The sequence below is a fragment of the Bacillus rossius genome, chromosome 16, assembly GCF_032445375.1.
Source record: "Bacillus rossius redtenbacheri isolate Brsri chromosome 16, Brsri_v3, whole genome shotgun sequence".
NCBI lineage: Eukaryota > Metazoa > Arthropoda > Insecta > Phasmatodea > Bacillidae > Bacillus > Bacillus rossius.
The window spans coordinates 36268206-36291495 of record NC_086343.1 but is presented as its reverse complement, the minus strand read 5'-3'; the positions used below and the strand labels follow the sequence as shown (position 1 = coordinate 36291495).

Here is a 23290-nt window from a genome sequence, read left to right as displayed (position 1 = left end):
ACCTAACTAAATTGATAATTAGTAGTCATGAATTGTATATTTATTTATTAACAATGAACAAAAAAAAACCGAAGATGCTTGATCGGGAGTTTAGCTCTCTCGTCTGTTGAAAGAAGGCTTGCCAACATGAGTATTCGGGTCTGTGCAATACAGGCTTCCCAAATATTACCGACCACGCCAAAACACAACCACGGAATAAGCAAATGTGAAATTTGGGCTTCCCAAGTGAAAATGATATCACCAAAGAATAAATACTAAAGAAGCGTACGTACACTTATAAATTGTACACTTATAAATTGTATAAACTAAAAAAAAACTATGAACAAAACAATCGAACACTGGTAAATCCACTGCATTGTCCTGCAATAACGCTAATTATACATTCTTCTTTGCAAGAGCGAATTTTGTTATGTGCCACAAGTCAATGTCCTAATTACAGTATAAACTAAAACGCGTGTAAACATTTCAGTGTCAAAATTTTTGAAGTAATATCAATTTCACTATGTTTGGCTTGCAGCGGGTACGTAAGATGAAAATATTCTTATAATAATTAAAATTTTGTTATAAAATCTTGCTTAAAATAATGTGTGATCGGTTTAAATGTTGATATATTTTTTTGTTACAGTAACCTTAAAATCGGGGTTGTTTGCGATACATTTTTTAATTATATGTTTAGTAATTTTCTGGAAAGTAGGAAGGTAAATTACGCAATAATTACAGCTACGTCTTGAATGTTCGCAAAAAAATGTGATATTTAGCAATTTTTATCTAAAGTTAAATACTAGATTGAGAAAAATAAAAATATAGCTGTAAGTCATTGCATTTAATAGTTAATATCAGCGATGGCCGAACAAAATATTTACAAAAAAACATTGAATGAGGATTTATTTTTACAAAATATACCTATAAATAATTTAACAACACCATATTGTAAAAAAATTGTTGAAAATATTTGGGAAAGCTTTTTCCTATAACTGCTACTTCTCCTTTCAAAAATAAGAAAATGTTATTTTTATATAATATTTGTCGTCAAAAACCATGTTAAGTATTGAAATACACTTATTTATCCAAAAACACCACAATAAAAAGCGGTAGTTTGACTGTAGCTAAACTAATCTAATATACTTACTTATAGCTTATAATTTTAATAGTTATTTTATGAAGCTCAAAAAATGCAACCATATTTCTAAAAATTTTGAAGAAATTTAAATATAGCTCAAGTAAAAGAACCAACTTTATAACTATTAAGTACGGGTACACTACATTAACTATAACAAGTAGTTATTAAGAATTATCACAGACGTACATTAAATAGAACACAAAAATAATATTATAATTTATTTTCAAAAGTTAATTTATTGTAAAAAAACCTAAACAGTGACAGCTTAGGCCTGGTATTATTAAAAAAAGGTAAAATATTTATAATATGAAGATTTTAAATTTTATGACATATTACATGTCAGATATTTGCATTTTATTGAATACATAGGGTACAAAACCGATATTTAATGTAAGTCATCTAGCGAAAATTATTAATATTGATGATAATTATGATATATAGAATGTAAAGTAAAATAAGTAAAATAATTTAAGAATTTAATATTCTTGAAGCCAATAATACATTAGTAAAGATCGTAAGCTTTCAAGCCCGTTATCTGGAGTTGCTTGGCTTCTGGGTTGTAGCCGCGTTGAAGGTGAAGACATCACCCGACGATTCGGTCGACTTTTCAGTAGCCATCACCAGGAGGTCAACTACTCCTTGATGATGGCAACTGAAACTTTGACCGAAACGTCGGTGGTGTCTTCGGGTTCGACTCGGCCACAACCCAGAAGCCAAGCAAACCGAATAATAAATAATTATTGTCAAACTCTAAATATTCGATAGAATTAAGAACAATGCTCTCATGCAGAGAAATTACAAAAATGAAAATGAATTGACGGCCATGACCACTAGACGGTCGAGAGAATGAGGGCGTCGCTGATTGGTGGACTTGCTGGCTGCGCAGTGGTCCCTGCGCAGAGGCCAAGGCAAGGCGTCGGCCCGCACGAGGGACCCCTGCTTCTTCGCGGAGTTGGGCGGCTCTGCAGCCCAGGACCTCTGCCGCCAGCCCAAGGCAGGCATTCCAAGACGCAGTGTTTCACAAGCTACACCTGAACCCTTAACGTAATCATAAGGGGCATGTACTTTTCGCAAAATAACCTGACCGCTCATTAGACTGCAGCAAGGTATGCCAGCGCTACGGATAGTTACCTTGTGATTGGCAGCCGTCTGCAAGAGAAGCCATTGTCATGTTGGACCGAGGCCATTCAGGACGCGTTTGCTTCCGCACAGACTGGCTGTAGTTGGTGTGCTGACAGTCGACATGCACCTAAAACAAACCCAGCCAACCACGAATCACAGACAATACTACAAGGTTTTAATTCATGGCTGGTCTGAAAATCTTTTCGCGAAAAGTACATGGCCCTAGTAATCATAGTTAAAGACCGGAAAAATTCGCGTATTCATTTGGCGATATGATAGAATCCAAACAACTGTACCTTTATTTTGCTCCTCTGATTGGCTCATAGTTTATGTGAAGGACTTTGAGCCAATGAAAAACCTTCAACCAAAAATGTATCGACTCGCAAGCGTCCCACTTGACGGGTGTCACGAGTCAGTAGCCAATGAGCGGGTGGCATTTGCCCGAGTGTATAGGGGATTGTGGATTATATCCTAGAGGTCATCCAAAGCGCGAATATTTCCAGTCTCTAATCATAGTGCATGGCAGGACAAGGCCAGTCCTTTTAATTCTCACGTAACGGATTTCGATGGCCCGTCCATTGCCGATTTTCTGCCCAAACTTCCGCGCATGCGCAGAGCTCACTTTATCGGTGACTTCGTGCAGATAACGGACCCACGTCTGACGCCATTAACCCGACCTATATAGACTTTTTTTTTGTGATCATGGGGGTACGTACCAATAGTGTTGGCATGCCAAATGAAACTTTATGTATTGGGATACATTCTGTACATTTAAATGGCTGTAAAAATAAATAATGAGAACTTTGAAAAATACTTGAGAAAATTATAAAGGCGGCTCTATTTTTGTGCGATGGCTAGGGACCGGAAAAATTCGCGGGTTCAATGACCTGCAGGATGAACTCCATAGTTCTACATACACTCGGTCAAATGTCACCCACTCATTGGCTGCTGTCTTGTGAGGCGTCCCAACGTAGCAGCCTGTGATTCGATAAAGCTTTGGTCATACGTTTCTCATTGACCCAGAGTCAGCCAGCTGAGTTTTGAGCCAATAGTAGAGGCAGCACCGAGGTATAACTATTTGTATTTTAGCCTATCACGAAATTAATTCGCGAATTTTTCTGGTCTCTAGCGATGGCGCTGTTGTATCTAGTATTTTTGCCGTAACAGTTGTACTGGTGTTTGCGAAACGTCTGTTAGAATGCGTTGAAACCAGTTTCTAGCCTCGCGCAGGGCGCCGCTTATTGAAACGTTTGCCGATTTGTTCGCTTACTGGGATTTTGTTTTTACACTTTCTGGAATACGTTTCACGAGTTGGGTTACAGTTTTATTCCAACAAGGCCGTGATTATATACTATCTCATCCTTACATCTTGGAATAACATCCTTTAGTGATCACATCATAAAAATATGCCAACCAACTTTTAAGACAAACTGTGTCTTTAAGTCTAATTTTAATAATCTATTAATATGTACCGCTGTGTACACAAATTGTGCTATGGCTTAAAAAACTTTTTTTTTGTTTATTATACTTATATGAGGGTATGCTATTCATCATAAATACGAACAAGTAACGATTAAAGTTATTTTAAGAACCACCAACATGATATTTAGTTTTATTAAAATAAAGCTAAAAATCATAATATTTGTTATCATTCGAAGTTCTTACTGAAAAGTTATCAAATACTGTGTGGCAACCAGTTTTTAAATAATTTTATGTAATTTATAACTACAAAATTATTTTTATATATAACCCTATAAGTAGTATGTTTTGGCCGGAGCTGGCGCAGGGTCCAGGGTGTGGAGCCTGTGGAGCTGACCGCCATCTTGGATTGTGACGTCACGGCGGCCATTTTGGATGGTTGTGACCTTGACCTTTGACCTTGACCTCGGCGGCCATTTTGGATCCGCCATCTTGGATCCGCCATTTTGGATGACGTCATTGTGTTCTCGAAAATTCCGGCATTGTGTTTTCCGCCATATTGGATGATGACGTCACCGTTGCAATTTCCGTTACGGCCGCCATCTTTAACTTTTTTTTTATTATCCGATTTTAATGAAATTTTTTTTAAAAATTATAAAAAAATTCAAAAAATAAAATTTTAATAAATTATTTATAAAAAATATACTTTTACGACACGGAGTTCGGAGTCCTCGGTTCGACCCCGGTGAGGGCAAAAAAATTAAAAATGGCGACCGATACTTCCCTCACAGTGGACGCAGGCAGACTGACCCCCACCAATTCTACCAATGCATATACGAACTTACAAACCCCCCGCCAACCACCCCCCTCCAACCCCCTAAAAAAATTATTTGTTTCGCACATGACCACCAACCCCTCCACCACCACCTCTTTTTTATTTTATTATTATTATTTCATCGTATAACCACCCTCCACCACTACTACTACTCTAGTTTTTTTTTTCCCTCCCTCCCTCACTTTACCGTCATTCCCACCCCTACCCTCCTCCTCACCCCTATTCTACCTTTAAAGTATAAATACCGGCCGCAGGACTGGATAAGGAGACGGAGTTACCTTACCTACCAAAGGAGTTTCTCCTGGTCTACGCCCCTCACGAGATAAGATACGTGTACAAGTTCCTGCCGGTGTACCTGCAGCTAGACCCAGACATCCAAGACTGTCTACCATGCACAGAGTGCGACAGAGGAAGCTCCAGCGTCCCCGACACACCGCACATGAAATCGTGGTGCAAGATGCGACGAGATGCGCGGCGGCGGCAGCAGCAGCCTAGATCCTGAGCGCCGTGCCACAGACATCATCTAGGTACCACTCCAGCATTTCTGCAGAGCCAGCATCTTAGCCACGTCACTCCAGCCTCGTCGTATGCGCAACTGTGAGTAATGACAATATGACACTCTTTCTTGTCAACGTCCAGTGTCTTACATCCCAAAAGGGGCCTGTAGTGAAGCAACTGTCCGTGACGTCCGTCATTGGCGGTGACGAAGTCAAGACTAACGAATACATCTTTAAACCTCCGTGTGACTGGACTAAGCTAGACAGATTCTCTCAACGCGAGAACCGACGTCTAACCTATGAAGTGAACGGACTCTCGTGGAATGAAGGTGATGTGGACTATGAACAACTTACATCCGTGCTACGTGATCTCGTCGAGCCGGAAGACGACGCTGTTTACGTCCGTGGTAATGAACAGAAACGTATTGTGAGTGATCTGTGTAGTGCCAATGTAATTGACCTACGTAAACAAGGCAACTGTCCTGGCTTCAAAACACTGTTAAAAATGTACGGAAACCAAATTGAAAAGTGTGATAAATTTTATAATTGTTTCCACTGTGCACATTGTAATAGCCAGTTACTGAAACTGTGGCTCTATGAACACCCTTATTACTACAGTGAAGATTAAATATATTTCCTATGTAAATGTCTGTTGTGTGTGTAGAATGTCGAATTTTTTATTTGTAAATAAAATATATATATAAACCAATGTAATTGTTTTATTCTTTTCACCTTTATATCATTGTAAAGTCTATTAATTACACTCTTTCGAAAAAAAATTAAAAATATAAAATTAATGTGTACTGTTTTCAGCAATGTAATTTAAAGCATACATTATATAAAAAAACAAGGGTATTAGTAGTATAGAAATAAAAAACAAAGTTCAAAAATTTTACAGATATATTTTCGTTAACATATACAATTAAATATATATATATCCATATTTTATTTGACATGTATGCATGTGTGTAGAATCGCAGGGCTTTCTCTCTTCCCAGCAGACCATTCTCGCCCCGTCGTCTCTCTGCCTCCCCCTCACGTCAAATCTCTCTCTCCATCCCAGCAACCGCTCACCTGCTAAATACTTAAACAGAATATTAGTCATTTAAACAAAAAGCTTGCATCAAAGCTCTCTGCGGGTTTTTAACAGGCTGGAGACCGACACCGCTAAACAGACTAGTCACGCACAAGCCCCTTGCCTCCATATGCAATATACGTCACATATGTAGTCAAGTACTTATGAACAACGTCTCTATTTAGCCGTGGCCCATTACAACGATGCAAGCCTACCAGAAAGAACTAGCATATGATACATTGACACAAAGCACGTGCTTAAATTAGCATATGTCACATACAAACACTGAAATTGACCAGTAACAACGATGTATCAACGCCGAAATCTTGCATGCCAACGACTGTGGAACCCAGCGGCGTAACAGTCCAGCGTTGACACACAACGCCGAAATCTTGCATGTCATCGACTGAGGAACCCAGCGGCGTAACAGTCCAGCGTTGACACACAACGCCGAAATCTTGCATGCCAACGACTGCGGAACCCAGCGGCGTAACAGTCCAGCGTTGACACCATCGACATGACACCATCGATGTAAGGAGCCCAAAGTCATGACCCCATCGATGATAGGAGCCCACCGTAGTGACCCCATCATTAGGACACCATCGATGTTAGGAGCCCATCGTCTTGACACCATCGGCGTAAGGAGCCCATCGATGCATAAAAAAACGCATCGGTGTAAAAAAATGCATTGGTGTCAAACGCATGAGTGTAAAAAAATATATATATATGTATTGCATCACAAACAACGAGGATGCAAAACACCACCACTGCCATCCCAACCAACCAACCAAAAAACGTAGCATCACAAACAACGAGGATGCAAAACACCACCACTTCCATCCCAACCAACCAACCAAAAAACGTAGCATCACAAACAACGAGGATGCAAAACACACCACTTCCATCCCAACCAACCAACCAAGAGAGCGCAGCACCACAAAACAACGTAGGTGCATAAAACCACCACAGCCATCCCAACCAACCAACCAAGAGAGCGCAGCACCACAAATCAATGTAGGTGCATAAAACCACCACTTCCATCCCAACCAACCAACCAAGAAAAAACGTAGCACCACAAAACAACGAGGATGCAAAACACCACCACTGCCATCCCAACCAACCAACCAAAAAATGTAGCATCACAAACAACGAGGATGCAAAACACCACCACTTCCATCCCAACCAACCAACCAAAAAACGTAGCATCACAAACAACGAGGATGCAAAACACCACCACTTCCATCCCAACCAACCAACCAAGAGAGCGCAGCACCACAAAAACATCGTAGGTGCATAAAACCACCACTTCCATCCCAACCAACCAACCAAGTGAGCGCAGCACCACAAATCAACGTAGGTGCATAAAACCACCACCTCCATCCCAACCAACCAACCAAGAAAAAACGTAGCACCACAAAACAACGAGGATGCAAAACACCACCACTGCAATCCCAACCAACCAACCAAGAAAAAACGTAGCACCACAAAAACATCGTAGGTGAATAAAACCACCACTGCCATCCCAAACAACCAACCAAAAAACGTAGCATCACAAACAACGAGGATGCAAATCACCACCACTTCCATACCAACCAACCAACCAAGAAAGCGCAGCACCATAAAACAACGAGGATGCAAAACACCACCACTTCCAACCCAACCCACCAACCAAAAAAAAACAGAACCACAAAAACATCGTAGGTGCATAAAAACCACCACTTCCATCCCAACCAACCAACCAAAAAACGTAGCATCACAAACAACGAGGATGCAAAACACCACCACTTATATCCCAACCAACCAACCAAGAGAGCGCAGCACCACAAAACAACGTAGGTGCATAAAACCACCACAGCCATCCCAACCAACCAACGAAGAGAGCGCAGCACCACAAAACAACGAGGATGCAAAACACCACCACTGCCATCCCAACCAACCAACCAAGAAAATGCTTGCACCAAATATCAACGTAGGTGCAAAACACCACCACTTCCAACCCAACCAACCAAGAGAGCGCACACCACAAATTAACACAGGTGCATAAAACAACAACTTCCAACCCAACCAACCAACCAAGAGAGCGCAGCACCACAAAAATATCGTAGGTGCATAAAAACCACCACTTCCATCCCAACCAACCAACCAAAAAACGTAGCATCACAAACAACGAGGATGCAAAACACCACCACTTATATCCCAACCAACCAACCAAGAGAGCGCAGCACCACAAAACAACGTAGGTGCATAAAACCACCACAGCCATCCCAACCAACCTTCGAAGAGAGCGCAGCACCACAAATCAACGTAGGTGCATAAAACCACCACTTCCATCCCAACCAACCAACCAAGAAAAAACGTAGCACCACAAAACAACGAGGATGCAAAACACCACCACTGCCATCCCAACCAACCAACCAAAAAACGTAGCATCAAAAACAACGAGGATGCAAAACACCACCACTTCCATCCCAACCAACCAACCAAAAAACGTAGCATCACAAACAACGAGGATGCAAAACACCACCACTTCCATCCCAACCAACCAACCAAGAGAGCGCAGCACCACAAAAAAATCGTAGGTGCATAAAACCACCACTTCCATCCCAACCAACCAACCAAGTGAGCGCAGCACCACAAATCAACGTAGGTGCATAAAACCACCACTGCCATCCCAACCAACCAACCAAAAAACGTAGCATCACAAACAACGAGGATGCAAAACACCACCACTGCCATTCCAAACAACCAACCAAAAAACGTAGCATCACAAACAACGAGGATGCAAAACACCCACCACTTCCATCCCAACCAACCAACCAAGAAAATGCTTGCACCACAAACAACGTAAGTGCATAAAAACCACCACTGCCATCCCAACCAACCAACCAAATAAGCACTACGAAATAGTGTGTAGGTGCATGAACAAAACGCATCGCACCACGATACAGAGTGGGTGCAAAAAATTAAGGGAAAATAGCACCACAAAACAGTGTGGGTGCATGAACAAAACAAGGTAAAATAGTACCAGAAAACCAAAAAATCCAGGTGCAAAACAAAAATAAACAAAAAAAGAGTTACACGAAAAAGTGTAGGTGCAACATAATTACAACGAGCGGACTCAGGAAACCAACGATGAAAAATCCAACGGTGAAGGCTATGTACACCAAATCATCAGAGACATGGGTGGCTACCAAGTGGCAAACACTAGTCCCACACTCGTACATTGCGGTTCATATTCCTGAAGGGCCTACTCGGCTACCGTAGCGGCCCGGGGCCCACGAAGTCCCCACCGTGCTTCACCCCTACAGAGAATACTGCGCGAAACGTACGAGTATAGGCACCAATTTCAAGTTATATAAAAATTTTCTTGTATATATATATATATATATATATATATATATATATATATATATATATATATACACATTTTCACATTCTTTTATAGTTTAGTCATTCCGTTCATAACCGTATGGCAAAGTATTTATGCCATCGTCACATATTATGCGTTTATCGTCGTGCCATGATAGTGATATTTTATTTGAGCATTCTGTATATAATATCATATTATGTGATCGTATGGACCGGACTTGCGCGCGCTTCTCCGTGTGTTCTTCCAGGACCTCGAGAAAATCTTTAAACGATATATATAATTTTTTACAACGCACTTCTGTATACCTTTGGCTCTTTTTGTGATATTATTATTGTACTTGTAGGTATACAGTTTTGCCCTTAGGCCGACAAACTCCTCCATCGCCACCCCGTTACACTCATCCTGGAACTTGCCCACCACCTTCTTATTGGTGGGCGAGTAGCAGGGGTGACCAATGGGATAGCTGCTCGTGTCAAATATATCTATGAGCGCAGAGTCGTCGGCCATGTCCTGGTAGAAATTGCGCGTCTTGATGTCATATATGAAGCTGTCCGTGTCCATATACGCCAGCGTGATGTCATCCTTATATTTCTATTTCATCACATCATAGTGGAAATTATACATGAGCGTTTTGGACAAGTCCAGAACCGAGAACCCCGCATATATAGGGCGGTCAAGATAAATTTTCTCATGTTGAAGTTTTACTAGTGATAGATTTTCGTGGAAGATGGTTCGGTCCTGGAACGCTGGCTTGGCAATCACTTTTCTGAGTCTCTTATCGCTGCACACAAGTTCCATACGTTGCCTCAGAAATTTGTTCTCTAAAAGTTTACCGAAAGAAGCATTGTTGGCAAGCTTAAAGAATTCTTTTTCAAAGTCGTTTGTAGCTGCTTGTCTTTTCAATGTGTTTTTCATAATAAATGGCTCCATCCAGTCACGCTGATTGAATTCCAGGACTCTATGTATTTTTTTTATTCGCAGTCCGTGCTGGAGAGCTTGCTTCAAGTTTCTGTAGTGAACTATATAGTGTTCCTTGTGCTCGAGCGTCGTCATCAGTTTTGTCTGACGCGAGCCGGGCGGGCACTGGCTGACGGGCAGGAACGGTAGGTCCTTATGTTCCTCGTGGAGGGCAGACGGATACTCCACATCAACTTCTAGGATGTAGCCCGTCTGCACCTCGTCAGGTATCGACATAACGTCGATATCAGCGACCACCCACTTGAAGCCGTTGGTCGGAAGAGGCAACGACATGGCCCACCCATATAAATTGATGGCGTCAACATACATTATATGATTTGACAGCTGGCTGGGATCGTAGGTGCGGGGAAGGCAGGTGTTGTTTGCCTTACAATGTCGCTTCACCACTTGAGCGACCCCGCCCCTGATCCCAGCCTCTATGAACATATACATATCATAATCGGTCATCAGTTCCAGCCGTACCTGCGTCTCCTTTAACATGGCGTCGAACGTGAACCCTGGCGCGCTGACGTAGTGGCTGCAGTCAAGGCCATACGTTGTCAGACACAGCTGACGAAAGCTCTCAAAAACATCGGCGAGCAGCAGTACGTCGGTCTTGAGATACACATCACTGTAGTCGCCCAGGGTCACGCAGCCGAACATGTCCCATACCGCTTTTGCATGATGATAATCTTCTTCACTTATGTTGCTGTCATTTAATAAATTGTAGAATTTTTCTTTAGGTGGCAGTTGCAGCTCGTCCAGTGTTTCCCAGCTGGAAACATAATCGTAGGGGAAAACACCTTTTATCGTGACGAGGGAAATTTTTTTCGATGTAAAATACTTTGAGGTCTCTTTGAATTGGTCGGCTGGCAGGTACGAGGCAAGGGACGCCAAACTGTGAGCCATGAATCTAAAACTATCGACAAACTGCACTGAAAATTTGTCGCCCAGCTTCTTTGAAAATGTTACCATCTTCTCTTGCATGTGGGGGATGATGAATATTTACTTGTTGTCGAAGCCCAGCTGTTTTATTATGAACTTCTCATCGTATGCAAGATTGTGAAAGTAAACCACCAGTTTCTTGGGCCGCCTACGCAGAAGGTTGTAGCTGTTGCAGGCGGCGCCGAGGTATTTTCCACTGAAGTGGTCGTGGTCCTTGACTTTATAATTATCGGCCGTAAATACCGTATTACAATAGCAGCACTGATAGGCTGCGACGAAGCTGACGTACTCTTGTGCCGTCAGCGTCGACATGGGCAGGCTGGTCTCGTAAATGTCTTTTACCTTATTCCCGATTTCAACAATCGTCTCCACGAACTTCTTCTCAGCATCGGGACCCCTGTAGAGTATAGGTTCTTGTGGCAGCGAGGAAGTGACCGTTGCTGGGATGACGTCATTGTCGGTCTTAACGTGTATACAATAGCTATATGCTTCATGTTTTTGATATGCATAAGTGCCTGATTTCTGGGGGTCCGGCTGGCATGTCTGGATGGGTACTAGCAGGGCTTCAAAATCCGCATAAACAACGATTGGCATTTTTGTCATATGATGATAGTTTTTAAATTTCATGACTGGGGGCTGGCCGTTCTTTTCTGGCTTCGGCATCTCGACGCGCACGGGAGCGTGGGTGTTGCAGAACTTTCTGTGCGCGTCGAGACACTGCTGCCCTGACAGTCCTGAAACATGAGGTCTCTCATCGTAATAGGTGAAGCACCTCTTACACACATGAATTTTATGATCGTGGGCGGTGATCTGAGACTTGACGAGTCTTGAGAAATTTGTTATGTAACAAAAGTGCGAGTTGTTTTCTTCGTTAGTCAGCAGCAGGAGGTCGAAATGATTACGTTTTTCTTCCTTCCCCACACGCACTGGCGCGATCTTGTTGTCCTCGTCAATGTTGTAGACGTTGGCGGACACATCGGGATTGTTCCTCTCGAAGATCTTGATTTGGTGGAGGGGGGTGGGGAACTCAAGCCCTGAAAAATCAAATTTATTTTCAAGCTTGTGGTACCTCTTGTCCACACGTTGCGGATCTCTACCCTCCACGCACCGCGCCAGTATGGCCCACTTGAAACACATGTTGTCACTGAGGTTCTTGGGGTTGGTTACTGCTTTCCTGTTCTTGATGGCGACAGGCAGATCAATGTATGAAGAGACTCTAAGAGGCACAAGCTTGTTGAAGCGGAGCTGGAGTCGCTTCACGGCAGACAAGGTCCATCCAGATCCCTTGCTGGCATAATCTTCCTCTTCTTTACATATTTTCAATATACTTTCATCAATGGCCTCTTCAATATCGCTTACCTCATATATGGGGATATTTTTGGTTTTGAACGCTCTTTTGTCCACGCCTTCATCGAAGGGGGCCGGCTTGATATAGTCACACTCGAGCCAGATGTTGAATTTTACTGGGCCGTTTTCTTGAACTTCATGTGATATCTGATTAATCAGGTTCGTCTTCATATGGGCCATGTAAGTGCAAATATCCTTTGTCGCACCATTGTTGTTTTCCGCCACATATGTCTTCAAGTTGCGGCGGAACGCACTCTCTACCTCAACGAACCCGGTACCGCCTGCCTCCAAGTCAACCTGAGCCTGGTCAGGCGCTTGCGCCTCCAAGTCTCGCTGTGCCTGGTCGGGCACACTCAACACGTATTGCGGACGAGTGCTGGGGCCGGGCTGTTGCAGGCTAGAGGCCGTGTCTACGCGCCGTCTCTTAGCGGCCAGGCCCTTGCACGTCTTGATGTGCGTCAATAAATTATCTTTTCGGGTAAATTCTCCCTGGCATGTAGTGCATGTAAATGTTATGTGGTCGGGATTGAACTGGCACTGACTCTTTTCGTGGCGTCTGGCATGATGACAATGATCAAATACTTGACCACAGAATTTACACCTCGAGCCCAAGTTGTGCTCGACGGTGCCTCCACAAGTTCGCATATGGCGGGCCAAACTGTCCTTGCGGCTAACTATCTTGCCGCAAGTATGGCACTGGCTGGTGGTAGTACAGTCGAGATTAGCTGCGCAGATGCGCTCGTGCCGTCTGGCATTACCAGTAGCAGTAAAACCTTTGCCACAGAAAGCACACCCATTCCCTGGTGGTGTTGGTGCACATACCTGTGCTGGCCCCGATGTCGAGGGCTGGAGGGCTCCGGAGGCGGGCTGGCAGGCTCCCGATGTCGAGGGCTGGCCGGCTGCCACGGGAACACCAGACGCGGTCCTCTTCATGATGAAGTCTGTAACACGAGTGGAAACAATATAGTAATACAATAACAACATAATTATCACACATACACACAAACACACACACACAGACACGTGCATAAAGACAACCACGCGCGCGCGCACACACACACACACGAAAACACACACACAAACACATGCGCGCACAAAAACACATGCACACAAACATGTACGAGCATACACACCAACATGTACGAACATACAAACCAACATTTTCACAAGCACACATACATGTATACAAGTCAAAGTTGAAATTTAAAAAACAATCAACTCACCAGAAGAACACAGGAACGACTCTGTGTGTACTGCACGCACGCACAACGAGGAGGGCTGGAACGCCGCACAGCACACAGGAACCCGTAACACAGAAAGAGACCACCTGGCTTAGCACTCGAAATTTTTTTTCAAGACAGCGCAAAGACACTGACGTCAAAATTTTATGTTTTATGTACTGACCGGAAACGTGGCAGAACCGCACGGAACTCCAGAGAGCAGACAGGCGTTCTCCAAGCGGATCACACTGGAGAGTAGCTCGACGCAAGGAGAAGCACTGAATACCTGCAACACATACAATATTTTTTTTACGAAATGTACTACAATATTAATTTACTCGTTTTTTTTGGGTATATTATTGTATTTAGTTGTGATTGGAAATTCTGTATTTTATTAAGTATAAAAAATTTCTATTTTTTTTTATCAAACAAAATATTTTTTTCTATTTGATTATGAAACAAATTTATTTTTCTATTTGATTATGATAGCAAGTGCGCGTGCATCTGTTATTTATTTATTTGGGCCAGGCGAGGGGGCAGGCAGGTCGACTTGAGCGCTCCATGCGGCGGTGCGTGGTAACTAGTCAGACGTAAGCCGCACGGCACGGCGGAAACATCGCTCCGTGCACCACGGGTGAAGGGGTGAATCAGGGAGGGGGGGAGGGCACGCTCTGCGCGCGCGCTGCCCCGTCGCTAGGACACGGGTGTACACGACATCCATCTTGTCGCAAGCTAAGACGTTCATGCATGAATAATAACTAAAATTTCGTGCCCGGGGAAAAAAAATATTATTATTTCAAGATGTAATATACTGCAACTGATGGCTCTAATAATTTCGACTAGAAGAAAAAATTGTAATAATCACGACTGTAAAATATTAATACTAAACCTAACGCAGACGTAACATATAAACCAGTTCCACTCGCACACATCATCTAAACAGTACCAATCATAGACGTGAAAAAAAATAAATACACTCGAAAAATTACGAGACGGAAATTGTAATAATTTCTTAAAAATTTTTGGAAAACAGGCTATTACTACTTCTCGTGCGTACGCCTTGCTTCTTTCTTTATTATTATTATTATTTCTATTCTCTCTCTGCCGACCGGCTGCCCGGGGAGCCGGCGGGTGTCGCGTCAGCCGTGCGCGCTCGCTCGGGTGTTATCACCACGTCACGTACTAGCTGCCTCAGCAGCGGCCTTCACCCAGTGGCCAGCTGTTAGGCTTGCTGACTGAGTGAAGGACGTAGCGGAGGCGTACACACACGCGAAACCGTAATGTTAAAATAAAATAAAAATTACATTTCAAAAAAATTTCAAAGTTGAAAACGTTCGGAAAAATTTTCAAAGTTGAAAACGTTCGGAAAAATTTCAAAGCTGAAACTTTTCCGAACGTTTTCAACTTTGAAATTTTTTTGAAATGTAATTTTTATTTTATTTTAACATTACGGTTTCGCGTGTGTGTACGCCTCCGCTACGTCCTTCACTCAGTCAGCAAGCCTAACAGCTGGCCACTGGGTGAAGGCCGCTGCTGAGGCAGCTAGTACGTGACGTGGTGATAACACCCAAGCGAGCGCGCACGGCTGACGCGACACCCGCCGGCTCCCCGGGCAACCGGTCGGCAGAGAGAGAGTAGAAATAATAATAATAAAGAAAGAAGCAAGGCGTACGCACGAGGAGTAGTAATCGCCTGTTTTCCAAAAATTTTTAAGAAATTATTACAAATTCCGTCTCGTAATTTTTCGAGTGTATTTATTTTTTTTCACGTCTATGATTGGTACTGTTTAGATGATGTGTGCGAGTGGAACTGGTTTAGATGTTACGTCTGCGTTAGGTTCAGTATTAATATTTTACAGTCGTGATTATTACAATTTTTTCTTCTAGTCGAAATTATTAGAGCCATCAGTTGCAGTATATTACATCTTGAAATAATAATATTTTTTTTCCCCGGGCACGAAATTTTAGTTATTATTCATGCATGAACGTCTTAGCTTGCGACAAGATGGATGTCGTGTACACCCGTGTCCTACCGACGGGGCAGCGCGCGCGCAGAGCGTGCCCTCCCCCCCTCCCTGTTTCACCCCTTCACCCGTGGTGCACGGAGCGATGTTTCCGCCGTGCCGTGCGGCTTACGTCTGACTAGTTACCACGCACCGCCGCATGGAGCGCTCAAGTCGACCTGCCTGCCCCCTCGCCTGGCCCAAATAAATAAATAACAGATGCACGCGCACTTGCTATCATAATCAAATAGAAAAATAAATTTGTTTCATAATCAAATAGAAAAAAAATATTTTATTTGATAAAAAAAATAGACATTTTTTATACTTAATAAAATACAGAATTTACAATCACAACTAAATACAATAATATACCCAAAAAAACGAGTAAATTAATATTGTAGTACATTTCGTAAAAAAAATATTGTATGTGTTGCAGGTATTCAGTGCTTCTCCTTGCGTCGAGCTACTCTCCAGTGTGATCCGCTTGGAGAACGCCTGTCTGCTCTCTGGAGTTCCGTGCGGTTCTGCCACGTTTCCGGTCAGTACATAAAACATAAAATTTTGACGTCAGTGTCTTTGTGCTGTCTTGAAAAAAAATTTCGAGTGCTAAGCCAGGTGGTCTCTTTTCTGTGTTACAGGTTCCTGTGTGCTGTGCGGCGTTCCAGCCCTCCTCGTTGTGCGTGCGTGCAGTACACACAGAGTCGTTCCTGTGTTCTTCTGGTGAGTTGATTGTTTTTTAAATTTCAACTTTAACTTGTATACATGTATGTGTGCTTGTGAACATGTTGGTGTGTATGTTCGTACATGTTGGTGTGTATGCTCGTACATGTTTGTGTGCATGTGTTTTTGTGCGCGCATGTGTTTGTGTGTGTGTTTTCGTGTGTGTGTGTGTGTGTGCGCGCGCGCGTGGTTGTCTTTATGCACATGTCTGTGTGTGTGTGTTTGTGTGTATGTGTGATAATTATGTTGTTATTGTATTACTATATTGTTTCCACTCGTGTTACAGACTTCATCATGAAGAGGACCGCGTCTGGTGTTCCCGTGGCAGCCTACCAGCCCTCGACATCGGGAGCCTGCCAGCCCGCCTCCGGAGCCCTCCAGCCCTCGACATCACGGCCAGCACAGGTATGTGCACCAACACCACCAGGGAATGGGTGTGCTTTCTGTGGCAAAGGTTTTACTGCTACTAGTAATGCCAGACGGCACGAGCGCATCTGCGCAGCTAATCCCGACTGTACTACCACCAGCCAGTGCCATACTTGCGGCAAGATAGCCGCAAGGACAGTTTGGCCCGCCATATGCGAACTTGTGGAGGCACCGTCGAGCACAACTTGGGCTCGAGGTGTAAATTCTGTGGTCAAGTATTTGATCATTGTCGTCATGCCAGACGCCACGAAAAGAGTCAGTGCCAGTTCAATCCCGACCACATAACATTTACATGCACTACATGCCAGGGAGAATTTCCCCGAAAAGATAATTTATTGACGCACATCAAGACGTGCAAGGGCCTGGCCGCTAAGAGACGGCGCGTAGACACGGCCTCTAGCCTGCAACAGCCCGGCCCCAGCACTCGTCCGTAATACGTGACGAGTGTGCCCGACCAGGCACAGTGAGACTTGGAGGCGCAAGCGCCTGACCAGGCTCAGGTTGACTTGGAGGCAGGCGGTACCGGGTTCGTTGAGGTAGAGAGTGCGTTCCGCCGCAACTTGAAGACATATGTGGCGGAAAACAACAATGGTGCGACAAAGGATATTTGCACTTACATGGCCCATATGAAGACGAACCTGATTAATCAGATATCACATGAAGTTCAAGAAAACGGCCCAGTAAAATTCAACATCTGGCTCGAGTGTGACTATATCAAGCCGGCCCCCTTCGATGAAGGCGTGGACAAAAGAGCGTTCAAAACCAAAAATATCCCCATATATGAGGTAAGCGATATTGAAGAGGCCATTGATGAAAGTATGTTGAAAATATGTAAAGAAGAGGAAGATTATGCCAGCAAGGGATCTGGATGGACCTTGTCTGCCGTGAAGTGACTCCAGCTCCGCTTAAACAAGCTAGTGCCTCTTAGAGTCTCTTCATACATTGATCTGCCTGTCGCCATCAAGAACAGGAAAGCAGTAACCAACCCCAAGAACCTCAGTGACAACATGTGTTTCAAGTGGGCCATACTGGCGCGGTGCGTGGAGGGTAGAGATCCGCAACGTGTGGACAAGAGGTACCACGAGCTTGAAAATAAATTTGATTTTTCAGGGCTTGAGTTCCCCACCCCCCTCCACCAAATCAAGATCTTCGAGAGGAACAATCCCGATGTGTCCGTCAACGTCTACAACATTGACGAGGACAACAAGATCGCGCCAGTGCGTGTGGGGAAGGAAGAAAAACGTAATCATTTCGACCTCCTGCTGCTGACTAACGAAGAAAACAACTCGCACTTTTGTTACATAACAAATTTCTCAAGACTCGTCAGGTCCCAGATCACCGCCCACGATCATAAAATTCATATGTGTAAGAGGTGCTTCACCTATTACGATGAGAGACCTCATGTTTCAGGACTGTCAGGGCAGCAGTGTCTCGACGCGCACAGAAAGTTCTGCAACACCCACGCTCCCGTGCGCGTCGAGATGCCGAAGCCAGAAAAGAACGGCCAGCCCCCAGTCATGCAATTTAAAAACTATCATCATATGACAAAAATGCCAATCGTTGTTTATGCGGATTTTGAAGCCCTGCTAGTACCCATCCAGACATGCCAGCCGGACCCCCAGAAATCAGGCACTTATGCATATCAAAAACATGAAGCATATAGCTATTGTATACACGTTAAGACCGACAATGACGTCATCCCAGCAACGCTCACTTCCTCGCTGCCACAAGAACCTATACTCTACAGGGGTCCCGATGCTGAGAAGTTCGTGGAGACGATTGTTGAAATCGGGAATAAGGTAAAGGACATTTACGAGACCAGCCTGCCCATGTCGACGCTGACGGCACAAGAGTACGTCAGCTTCGTCGCAGCCTATCAGTGCTGCTATTGTAATACGGTATTTACGGCCGATAATTATAAAGTCAAGGACCACGACCACTTCAGTGGAAAATACCTCGGCGCCGCCTGCAACAGCTGCAACCTTCTGCGTAGGCGGCCCAAGAAACTGGTGGTTTACTTTCACAATCTTGCATACGATGAGAAGTTCATAATAAAACAGCTGGGCTTCGACAACAAGGAAATATTCATCATCCCCCACACGCAAGAGAAGATGGTAACATTTTCAAAGAAGCTGGGCGACAAATTTTCAGTGCAGTTTGTCGATAGTTTTAGATTCATGGCTCACAGTTTGGCGTCCCTTGCCTCGTACCTGCCAGCCGACCAATTCAAAGAGACCTCAAAGTATTTTACATCGGAAGAAATGTCCCTCGTCACGATAAAAGGTGTTTTCCCCTACGATTATGTTTCCAGCTGGGAAACACTGGACGAGCTGCAACTGCCACCTAAAGAAAAATTCTACAATTTATTAAATGACAGCAACATAAGTGAAGAAGATTATCATCATGCAAAAGCGGTATGGGACAAGTTCGGCTGCGTGACCCTGGGCGACTACAGTGATGTGTATCTCAAGACCGACGTACTGCTGCTCGCCGATGTTTTTGAGAGCTTTCGTCAGCTGTGTCTGACAACGTATGGCCTTGACTGCAGCCACTACGTCAGCGCGCCAGGGTTCACGTTCGACGCCATGTTAAAGGAGACGCAGGTACGGCTGGAACTGATGACCGATTATGATATGTATATGTTCATAGAGGCTGGGATCAGGGGCGGGGTCGCTCAAGTGGTGAAGCGACATTGTAAGGCAAACAACACCTGCCTTCCCCGCACCTACGATCCCAGCCAGCCGTCGAATCATATAATGTATGTTGATGCCAACAATTTATATGGGTGGGCCATGTCGTTGCCTCTTCCGACCAACGGCTTCAAGTGGGTGGTCGCTGATATCGACGTGATGTCGATACCTGACGAGGTGCAGACGGGCTACATCCTAGAAGTTGATGTGGAGTATCCGTCTGCCCTCCACGAGGAACATAAGGACCTACCGTTCCTGCCCGTCAGCCAGTGCCCGCCCGGCTCGCGTCAGACAAAACTGATGAAGACGCTCGAGCACAAGGAACACTATATAGTTCACTACAGAAACTTGAAGCAAGCTCTCCAGCACGGACTGCGAATAAAAAAAATACATAGAGTCCTGGAATTCAATCAGCGTGCCTGGATGGAGCCATTTATTATGAAAAACACGTTGAAAAGACAAGGAGCTACAAACGACTTTGAAAAAGAATTCTTTAAGCTTGCCAACAATGCTTCTTTCGGTAAACTTTTAGAGAACAAATTTCTGAGGCAACGTATGGAACTTGTGTGCAGCGATAAGACACTCAGAAAAGTGATTGCCAAGCCAGCGTTCCAGGACCGAACCATCTTCCACGAAAATCTATCACTAGTAAAACTTCAACATGAGAAAATTTATCTTGACCGCCCTATATATGCGGGGTTCTCGGTTCTGGACTTGTCCAAAACGCTCATGTATAATTTCCACTATGATGTGATGAAACAGAAATATAAGGATGACATCACGCTGGCGTATATGGACACGGACAGCTTCATATATGACATCAAGACACGCAATTTCTACCAGGACCTGGCCGACGACTCTGCGCTCATGGATATATTTGACACGAGCAGCTATCCCATTGGTCACCCCTGCTACTCGCCCACCAATAAGAAGGTGGTGGGCAAGTTCAAGGATGAGTGTAACGGGGTGGCGATGGAGGAGTTTGTCGGCCTAAGGGCAAAACTGTATACCTACAAGTACAATAATAATATCACAAAAAGAGCCAAAGGTATACAGAAGTGCGTTGTAAAAAATAAAATATCGTTTAAAGATTTTCTCGAGGTCCTGGAAGAACACATGGAGAAGCGCGCGCAAGTCCGGTCCATACGATCACATAATATGATATTATATACAGAATGCTCAAATAAAATATCACTATCATGGCACGACGATAAACGCATAATATGTGACGATGGCATAAATACTTTGCCATACGGTTATGAACGGAATGACTCAACTATAGAAGAATGTGAAAATGTATATATATATATATATATATATATATACAAGAAAATTTTTATATAACTTGAAATTGGTGCCTATACTCGTACGTTTCGCGCAGTATTCTCTGTAGGGGTGAAGCACGGTGGGGACTTCGTGGGCCCCGGGCCGCTACGGTAGCCGAGAAGGCCCTTCAGGAATATGAACCGCAATGTACGAGTGTGGGACTAGTGTTTGCCACTTGGTAGCCACCCATGTCTCTGATGATTTGGTGTACATAGCCTTCACCGTTGGATTTTTCATCGTTGGTTTCCTGAGTCCGCTCGTTGTAATTATGTTGCACCTACACTTTTTCGTGGTGCTCTATTTTTTGTTTATTTTTGTTTTGCACCTGGATTTTTTGGTTTTCTGGTGCTATTTTACCTTGTTTTGTTCATGCACCCACACTGTTTTGTGGTGCTATTTTCCCTTAATTTTTTGCACCCACTCTGTATCGTGGTGCGATGCGTTTTGTTCATGCATCTACACACTGTTTCGTGGTGCTTATTTGGTTGTTTGGTTCGGATGGCAGTGGTGGTTTTTATGCACTTATGTTGTTTGTGGTGCAAGCATTTTCTTGATTGGTTGGTTGGGATGGCAGTGGTGGTGTTTTGCATCCACGTTGTTTTGTGGTGCTAAATTTTTTCTTGGTTGGTTGGTTGGGATGGAAGTGGTGGTGTTTTGCACCTACGTTGATTTGTGGTGCTGCGCTCTCTTGGATGGTTGGTTGGGATGGCTGTGGTGGTTTTTATGCACCTACGATGTTTTTGTGGTGCTGCGCTCTCTTGGTTGGTTGGTTGGGTTGGAAGTGGTGGTTTTATGCACCTGTGTTAATTTGTGGTGTGCGCTCTCTTGGTTGGTTGGTTGGGTTGGAAGTGGTGGTGTTTTGCACCTACGTTGATTTGTGGTGCAAGCATTTTCTTGGTTGGTTGGTTGGGATGGCAGTGGTGGTGTTTTATATCCTCGTTGTTTTGTGGTGCTGCGCTCTCTTGGTTGGTTGGTTGGGATGGAGGTGGTGGTTTTATGCACCTACGTTGATTTGTGGTGCTGCGCTCACTTGGTTGGTTGGTTGGGATGGAAGTGGTGGTTTTATGCACCTACAATGTTTTTGTGGTGCTGCGCTCTCTTGGTTGGTTGGTTGGGATGGAAGTGGTGGTGCTTTGCATCCTCGTTGTTTGTGATGCTACGTTTTTTGGTTGGTTGGTTGGGATGGAAGTGGTGGTGTTTTGCATCCTCGTTGTTTGTGATGCTCCATTTTTTGGTTGGTTGGTTGGGATGGCAGTGGTGGTGTTTTGCATCCTCGTTGTTTTGTGGTGCTACGTTTTTTCTTGGTTGGTTGGTTGGGATGGAAGTGGTGGTTTTATGCACCTACGTTGATTTGTGGTGCTGCGCTATCTTGGTTGGTTGGTTGGGATGGCTGTGGTGGTTTTATGCACCTACGTTGTTTTGTGGTGCTGCGCTCTCTTGGTTGGTTGGTTGGGATGGAAGTGGTGGTGTTTTGCATCCTCGTTGTTTGTGATGCTACGTTTTTTGGTTGGTTGGTTGGGATGGAAGTGGTGGTTTTTATGCACCTACGATGTTTTTGTGGTGCTGCGCTCTCTTGGTTGGTTGGTTGGGTTGGAAGTCGTGGTTTTATGCACCTGTGTTAATTTGTGGTCTGCGCTATCTTGGTTGGTTGGTTGGTTGGGTTGGAAGTGGTGGTGTTTTGCACCTACGTTGATTTGTGGTGCAAGCATTTTCTTGGTTGGTTAGTTGGGATGGCAGTGGTGGTGTTTTGCATCCTCGTTGTTTTGTGGTGCTGCGCTCTCTTGGTTGGTTGGTTGGGATGGAGGTGGTGGTTTTATGCACCTACGTTAATTTGTGGTGCTGTGCTCACTTGGTTGGTTGGTTGGGATGGAAGTGGTGGTTTTATGCACCTACGATGTTTTTTTGGTGCTGCGCTCTCTTGGTTGGTTGGTTGGGATGGAAGTGGTGGTGTTTTGCATCCTCGTTGTTTGTGATGCTACGTTTTTTGGTTGGTTGGTTGGGATGGAAGTGGTGGTGTTTTGCATCCTCGTTGTTTGTGATGCTACGTTTTTTGGTTGGTTGGTTGGGATGGCAGTGGTGGTGTTTTGCATCCTCGTTGTTTTGTGGTGCTACATTTTTTCTTGGTTGGTTGGTTGGGATGGAAGTGGTGGTTTTATGCACCTACGTTAATTTGTGGTGCTGTGCTCACTTGGTTGGTTGGTTGGGATGGAGGTGGTGGT

The 23290-nt window shown here is 44.1% G+C and overlaps 1 protein-coding gene across 2 annotated transcripts in view; it reads left to right on the top strand.

Moving 5' to 3' along the window:
- Positions 1–381: 381 nt before the first annotated feature.
- The window catches only part of LOC134540001 (spermatogenesis-associated protein 31H1-like), a 58886-nt gene continuing 35977 nt past the window's right edge, over positions 382–23290 (top strand). For both annotated transcript variants that reach the window (XM_063382415.1, XM_063382416.1), the window contains exons 1-2: positions 382–520; positions 2007–2114. Coding sequence is in view for 1 of the 2 variants with exons in the window: in XM_063382416.1 (XP_063238486.1) it covers positions 503–520; positions 2007–2114 (126 nt within the window). In the remaining variant the exon portion in view is untranslated. The remainder of the gene's footprint in view (positions 521–2006; positions 2115–23290) is intronic.